Below are 8074 nucleotides of genomic sequence, written 5' to 3' on the forward strand. Positions count from 1 at the left end.
ATGTGCTAGGCACTATGGTAAGCATAAAAAGGCAGAAAGACAGCCCCTGCCCTGGAGAAGTTTATAGTCTAAATGGAGGATGCTATAGACTAAATGGAGGAGAAAACTATTATGGACAAACAAGATATATCCAGGATAAACTGGAAATAACTAGCACAGGGAAGGAACTAACATTAAGCGAGATTGTGAAAGCTTTCTTGGAAGATTCTGCAAATCTTGGGCATTTCAGGAGAACCAGGGAAGTGAAGAGAGTAGGGATGAGGAGGGAGAGAAATCCAGCCATTGAATTGAGAAGGAAATGTCTTATGTGAGGAACAGCAAGGGGCCCAGTATCTTTGGTTCATAAAATATGAGGAAGGACTAAGAAGACTGGAAAGGTAGAAGGGGGGTATGTTATGGAAGGTTTTAAAAGCTAAACAAGAATTTATATTTGATCTGGGAGATGATAGGAAGCCACTGAGTTTTGTCGAGTAGGAGGTGACATGGTTAGGCCTGAGAGTTAGTGGGGATGGACGGGAGTTCAAGACTTCAGGAGGTAGACCAACCAGCAGGCCAGTGCAATGGACCAGGTATAAGATGCTCAGGGCCTGAATCAGGCAATGGTACTGACTCTAACTCTGCATCCACCGGATCTCATCGTTTTTCCTTTAATTCAATTCCACTGCACACTCATTTTCAAAGACTACTATCTGTATGAACACCTGTGGCTTCCCTCAAGGTTCAACACCTGCAGGGGAAAGTCTTTCCAGGTCCCTCCCACAAGATCTCAGTTCTCTTTTCCTCCTCAAATGATGATATATTTATCTAGTTCAATGTGGTATTTCTCCTTGAGAGCAGTGGCTGCATTTCTAATGTCTTTGGCCCAAGGCTTAGGACATAGGGAGGTACTTAAATCTTCCCATGGAAGCTAGGTGGAAAAAGAGCTGGGCCTGGAGTCAGCAAAACCTGATTTTTAATCTAGCCTCAGATTCTTACTATTTTTGTGACCCTGGGAAAGTCACTTAACCTTTGCCTCAGTTTCTTCAACTGTAAAATGTGGATAATAATAGCACCTAGCTGCCAGGGCTGTTGTAAGGATCAAACTAGATCATTGTAAAGTACTCAGCATAGTGCCTGGTACAGCATAGATACTTAATAAATGCTTGGTTCCTTCCTTAATAAATGTTGGTTACACTGAAGTGATTTGAATTGAAAAAATGGTGGAGCTACCGAGGCAAAACCCGAAGAGTTCCTGTCCTCAAGAAGGGGGCATTCTGTAGATGCAAACACAATTTCAAGGCCAGAGCTGGAAAGCACAAGATAGGGTCCCTATCTGTGGAGGGAGGGAGCGTCAGTAGCTGGAGGACTCCTTGTCCAGACCTCAACTTCCCCACCTAGTAGTGCCAGTATACACCCTTGAAGGATTCCCAAACTACTAACTACAAGAAAACAATTGGCAGGGAAAAACCCAGCTTTACTTGTTTGTCCAGTGATTTCCCCAGGTGCCAGGATTTTCCCTACAATGAAGATATGTAGCCAATTAAAGCTACAGCCATGCTTGGGAATTTGTTTGGTTTTGTTTTATTGCTACAACCTGTACATCAATTCACAGCAGATACCGTTTCCAGCTTTATCGACCAGTGCAAACATCTTTTGTGGCTAACAGAGGTTTCCTATCAACTGTGGAATCAGATCAGATAGTGTTTTTCCCATCTACAATCATGTCTGGTCCCAGATTTGTTTTTTTCGGAGCTCTTAGCATCACCCCTCCTTCATCCATTGGGCTTAGGTTCTTAGCTTCTGATTAAAGGTGAGATTTTCAGAAACAGAAGCTTTACATTTCAGTACAGATTAGAATTAGCAAAGGTCGGGCAGACAAAATCTTCAAAGGGGGTTATATCATATGCCTGTTGGGACCAATTATTTTCTGACTCAGCCTTTACCTTGAGCAGGGAGGAGAGCTTAACTAGAGGAAGTGGGATGCAAATCTCTACCATAGATAGATAGAATTGTGAATTTCCCTCCCAGTGTGGAATGGCTGCTCTGCTCCTCCAGAATGAGCCTAGAGAGCTGAGGAAAACAAGCTCATTTACCTGGTACTCCTCTTGCTAGAACACAGTAGCCCTGCTTGCTAACCCCCACCATCCCTTCCCCTCCCACCCTCGAATTTCACACTTAAATGGAAAAATGGTCCCCAATTTCTGTTTGCAATGTTCCTGTTTGTAACAGATGTTCCATAATCTCAAAGAAAAACAAACTTTTCTCTCTCTATTACTCCAAAGTATGTATAGCCAGCTACTTCACTGAGGGTATTGACTAGGTGCAAATAAAAAAAACTGTAATTTGTCTAAAAGGTTTGCCAACAAGTATTTGTTTAGGATTAATGAGCTGGCAAGTCTAATCACCAGACAGGAAAGTAGAGGGTTAAGTACAACTGGGAAATATCACTAATCAGGTGGGAGCTGAATGAATGACAGCTTGACACCTTTAGAAACAGAAAAAGGGGCTTTTTTTAAACTAGTACAATCCAAGCAAAGCACATTTGCGCTCCCCCCCTCCCCCCCCCCCCCCCCCAGTTATCAGGGCTCTTCAGGCAGAATTCAATTATACCTCCAATTAGTAACAGGGCTGCTCCGTTTGGGAGGCACATCTCTACTGGTGATGGACAATAGTACAGGTATTTCCAGCCTGACTAAGTCTTATCTTCTTTGCAGATGGATCTGGCTCAGATGCCAATGTCTGGATGGAGTCGATCTGTTGCAAATAACAGCTCCGGAATGTTAAGTGGTTTCAGGAGTCGCGTGGACAGAACAATTACCTAAGAAGGGGTGGGGGGGAAGACCACATACAATTAGTGGGGGAAAAAATCAAATCTTGACTTACCCATGATGAAAGAAATGAAAAGGGCATGGATTTTTTTTTTTAAAAGATTGGAGTTGTGGGGGAGACAGACTCCATTTCCACATTTCAAGACTGGGATGCAACCCAATTTAAGACTCTCTGAGGTCCATGGGTTAGGGGAGCACCATGATGGCTGCCATGTGTCCCATCTCAGAATCTGTGCTCTAAGTCTACCCACTTTAGGTCAGTACTTGGACACTCTGCTGGGTTCCTACTGCTCTTGATAGCAACTCTACTGCTGAGAATCTGGTCAGCAAGTGAATTTGGATTTGTTTCTGCTTTCAGTTAGAATTTCTGCCTTTTACCCTCTGGCTCCTCAAAGCAATGGAGGCAGAGATGAATAGGCTGCTCCCTTTTGCAGTCTCATGGATAATTTTCAAGCATATTCTAGCCTGTCAATGTGAAGCCTGGCATGGGTGGAGTGATGTTGTGACCCCTCCAATCCCCTAAAACACATACCCTCCTCTGATTTGGGCCTCCATCCCTGGAGCAGTTCATTTCCTGTAACCAGCCTAGAAAGCACATGGGGTTTTCCAGAGCCAAGTGGGCACTGGATCAGTGGTGACCTTTGCTTTGGACATTTCTGCCCTAGAAAGGACGAAATGTTGGTACACTGGAAAGTGCTGGATTTGGAGCTGGAGGCCAAGGATTCCAAATCCTAAATTTGCAGCACTGGGTCAGTTCCTTGCCTTCCTTCTGTGTAAAATGAAGGAGCTGGCATCTAAGGCACCTTCCATCTCTAATCTATGGTCCAAGAGTAATGATAGCCAGGATGAGATGATGCCAAGGGCTATGTGCCAAAGAGAGAGTTAAATAAAGAGAAGCAGTATGGCATGCTGGAGAGTGTGTGGTACTTGATGCCATGAAGCCAGAAAGACTTGGATTCATATCCTTCCACTGGCACTTACTAGCTAGGAGACCATAGTTTTGGTGGTCCCTAATCCTTTCAGTCTTAGTTTCTTCATCTATAAAATGGGGATTACAATGCCAGCTCTATCTCCCTTAAAGCGCTGTTGTAACTGATAAAATGATGAAATGTGATTTTCAAACATTTATGGCACAGTGGATAGTGTGCTTTGCCTGGAGTCAAAAGATTCATCTTCCTGAGTTCAAATCCAGCCTCACACACTTCCTAGCTATGTGACCCTGGGCAAGTCACTTAACCCTGTTTGCCTCAGTTTCCCCATCTGTCAAATGAGTTGGAGAAGGAAATGGCAAACTACTCCAGGATCTTTGCCAAGAAAACCCCAAATGGAGTCATGAAGAGTTAGACACGACTGAAACCATTAAACAACAAAAGTTCTATATAAATTTCATGGGACACTGAGGCTTTCCATAGCTTAGCGGCACAGGAGCATAGGACTTGAGTCAGGAAGTTCTAAATTTAAATCCGGATGCAGATACCTCCTCAGCGTGAGTCAAGACATCATTCCGAATATAGTTAATCCTCTTCAAAAACAAAGGATGAGCAACTTGGACAAGTCATCCAACCTCTGCCTGCCTTAGTTTGTCATCTGTAAAATGGAGATAACAGCACCTACTCTTACTGGTATGAGAAGCAGATGAGATATTTATAAAGGGCTTTGATAACCTTAAAGCATTGTGTAAATAACATCTATTATTATTAGGAGTTATGATGTAAAAACAGAAAATGCCAATAAAACTTAAAAATTCAACAACAACAAAAATAGGAAGTGGGAGACTTCTCACGCATGTGACTTGATTTAGCAGGTCAACAGCTGAGAGAAGAAAGAGAGCCCAACTACAGAAGTGGAATCCAAAGGGTAGCTGGCAGCATCTGCTCATTCCCCCACAAAAAAAGAAAACTCTTTCAAAGTAAAAATATACGTAGGCATATTGTGAAGAATAACATTGATGATGGACACTTGGATTTTATATAAGATAAATTTTGGGTTATTTTACTTCCTTTTGAAAGGGAAAATACCTTTTTAGAATCAATATGGTGTTATCCTTGCAATCTCTGAGGCAGAAAAAAAAGATACAAAAAAAGAATGACAAGTCTTTCTATGGACTTTTTTCCTGAAAGGAATAACGTCTCAGCTCAAGCACATCACTTCTCAACTTCGAGCTTGCATAATCTCACTATCAACAAAGCCTGCTGAGCTTGTGGCACAGTATGAGGTTCTGTAAAGATGTCAAATTCCAGACTGTTTCTAGCCTCCAGAATTTAAAATCTAGAACATGATATTAATTCTAAGAACTCTATGCAACTCTCCCTATTAATAAAAAAAAACCTGTTCTTCCTTTCTGGATATATAGCCTTCTTTTAGCTTGCTGTGGTTCCAGAAATCAAATTATTGTTGTCGTTCAGTTATTTTCAATCATGACTGACTCTTTATGACCCCATTTGGGGTTTTCTTGGTAGAGACACTGGAGTGATTTCCATTTCCTTTTCCAACTCATTTTATAGATGAAGAAACCAAGGCAAATAGGATGAAGTGACTTGCCCAGGGTTGAACAGCTACTAGGTAAGTATCTGAGGCCAGATTGGAATCAGGAAGATGAGTCTTCCAGATTTCAGGCCTGGCACTTTATCTACTGTGCCACCTAGCTGACCTTATTGCAACCCCTGGTGACTAGCCATTGTATCTCCCACTGACAGACTTCTTGGTCTGTTAAAAGTCCCAAAGGAATTGGAGCTGGTTCCTCTATGATTACAGGTAGGCCAGATGTAAAGGCAATATCACAGAATCACAAATTGTTAGCAATTCATTATTCCATCCCCTCCCCCCAATTTTACAGATGAGAAAACTGAGGCTTAGGGAAATGAAATAATTTGTCCTCAGTCATTCAGCACATTTGTGACAGAGCTAAGAGTGGAACTAAGGCTCTCAGATCAGGGTCATTTCCCCTGTCACAGAGTTGCCTGTCACATTCCCAGTGCACCTGAATGAGATTAAAAAATAATTGGAAAACATTTAGCATAATAAATAAAACTGCAGTGGAATACAGATTAATTCAATATGAAGCCCATAGCTTAGTGATCCTCCTCTCTGAGTTGGACACCACTTCATTACAATAAACTGCCTATAATAAATTGGTGGAAGCTTCAGCCATACTGGTAGCTTTGGAGGAGGGGATGTGGAGGGAGGGAAGAAGAAAGGAAAGGCTAGATGGGAGTCAACATATGGACAACGAGCAAAAAAAGAATTCACTCCCACCAGTCTGCACACTGTATTTTGCCCACAGCTGATAGAAAATGTGTACAACATACATATACATATACAATATATTCAAATAGAACAGAGAAGTTAAATTCCTCCAAATAATCACATCATATCAGCATTAGGCTTTGAGAATGTTGGCCCTAGAAAGGTATTTCATCGGGAAGGGAAAGGGAAACTGACCGAACATGTAGGTGAAACTTCATGAACATCATGTTGTTTAGGAGCAGAAAAAACATGACTGGATTTGAGCCCTTCTGTATCCTGAAACCTCTCCATTGCATGGAACCGAGACCTTCTGGTCCACACAGAATCAGATAGTGAAAAAAGTTCTTTCATCTTACAAGCTAAGCTTGGCCTGGGTCTCTCCCATGTGAGGTAGAGAATTCTCTCTTTTCTAACTTGAGGGGCCTGAGGCAGGAGCATGGTAATCAGAAGAGCAGTCCTCTCCTCCCCATCTAATCTAACCTCTTCATTTTCTAGATAAGGAAAACAGAAGACTCAGGCCTTTGAATTCTCTCTCCCATATTCTTTTCCCTAAATGGGTCTGCCCATTTGTCTCAGCATACTCATAGGCCCTCCGGGAAGGAAACTGATGGCCTGGTGTCCTTGAGTTCTACCCAAGGAAATTGTTGGTGGAAATCTGCTGCTGATTGATAGAGATAATTCTTTCCCTTCTCCCTCTCTTCTTTTCTTTTTCCTTACCTTTTTGTTGTTTTTAATCTTTGCCTTAAAGGGGCTGATTAGTGGGAGCCCAGGTCACTGATAGGACCCAAAGCTAAAGACCTCCCATGAAGGAGACAGTATGGTATAGCAGAAAGAACAAGGATGTGGTTTCAGATGATTCCAGCTTTGCCATTTACTTACTATGAGCAAAACCTCAGTTTCTTCATCTGTAAACTTGGGATAATAGTAATTATATGACCTACTTCATATGGATGTTATGAGAAAAGCATGTGCTGAACCTTAGAGCACTAGAGAAACATGTTATCATTATTAGTTTTTTGGTAGTACCCTTAGTACCTAGCACAGTGTCATACATATAGGAAATATTTATCAATGTTTTTTGAATAAGTGAGTGCAGACCCAGAGTCTGAGCCAGGGTTCCACCCACAGTAATATAATAATATTATTGCTTGGTCCAGAGATTCTTAATCTTTCTTATATCATGAACCACTTTGGCAGTCTAGTAAAGGTTACAGGAGCCTTTTTTTTCAGAATAATGGGATTTTCTTGGTTTTCTTTTAAATTCATAATTGAAGGAAATGTTAAATTTCAGTTAGAGGTCAGTGAAAATAAAACTATATTTTTCCCCATCCAAGTTCTTGGACCCTCTCCCCTCAAGCCTATCCATGGACCCTCAAAGGCTTAGGAGCCACCGACATGGGGCTGGCTGACTTCAGATTTGTCACTTTTTCTAGTTATATTTAGGTGGATCATAGTATCATAGATTTAGAGCTGCAAGGGATCTCAGAGGCCAATGAAGATTTCTTTTTTAGTTGGGGAAGTGGAGAGGAGTAATATCTACTCAAACTTCCTTTCTTTGCTCATGCATTCATTGACATTTATAGAATAGCCACTACAATCAAGGCAAAGTGCTAGATCAGGAGCAGGAGAACTTGTGGCCTCCAGGTCACCAAAGGTTCCCCATCCCTGTGCTAGGTGATCCATCTATTGATCAGATCACTCCATCTGACTAAAGGACAGGAAAGAAAAAAATGATCAATGGAAAAAACGGGGAGACTTCATTTGACTCAAATGGATTATTACTCTTAAACATAGAAATAAGCATATTTGAGACAAAGCCAATAATTTCTTACAAAGCTCAGGAGTTACAGTGAAGCCTCAGGGCAACTCTAATTTACATGTCAACAAGCTTGGGTGATTGCAGACAACTACATCCTGGAGAATTTTATGATGCTGCTCATACATGGGGAACAGGCGGCCAGTGCCGGTGGTTTCAGCAAGCAAAAACATTTCCTGGAGGGTGCAGAGGGCTGAGAAACATT

The 8074-nt window shown here is 41.8% G+C and overlaps 1 protein-coding gene across 1 annotated transcript in view; it reads right to left on the reverse strand.

Moving 5' to 3' along the window:
- Window positions 1-1544: 1544 nt before the first annotated feature.
- SCFD2 (sec1 family domain containing 2) overlaps window positions 1545-8074 on the reverse strand; it is a 423131-nt gene continuing 416601 nt past the window's right edge. Inside the window, exon 9 of the mRNA XM_072620771.1 lies at window positions 1545-2797. Coding sequence (XP_072476872.1) covers window positions 2705-2797 — 93 coding nt within the window. The 3' untranslated portion in view covers window positions 1545-2704. The remainder of the gene's footprint in view (window positions 2798-8074) is intronic.

Source organism: Notamacropus eugenii, chromosome 6 (genome assembly GCF_028372415.1).
Source record: "Notamacropus eugenii isolate mMacEug1 chromosome 6, mMacEug1.pri_v2, whole genome shotgun sequence".
Taxonomy (NCBI): Eukaryota; Metazoa; Chordata; class Mammalia; order Diprotodontia; family Macropodidae; genus Notamacropus; species Notamacropus eugenii.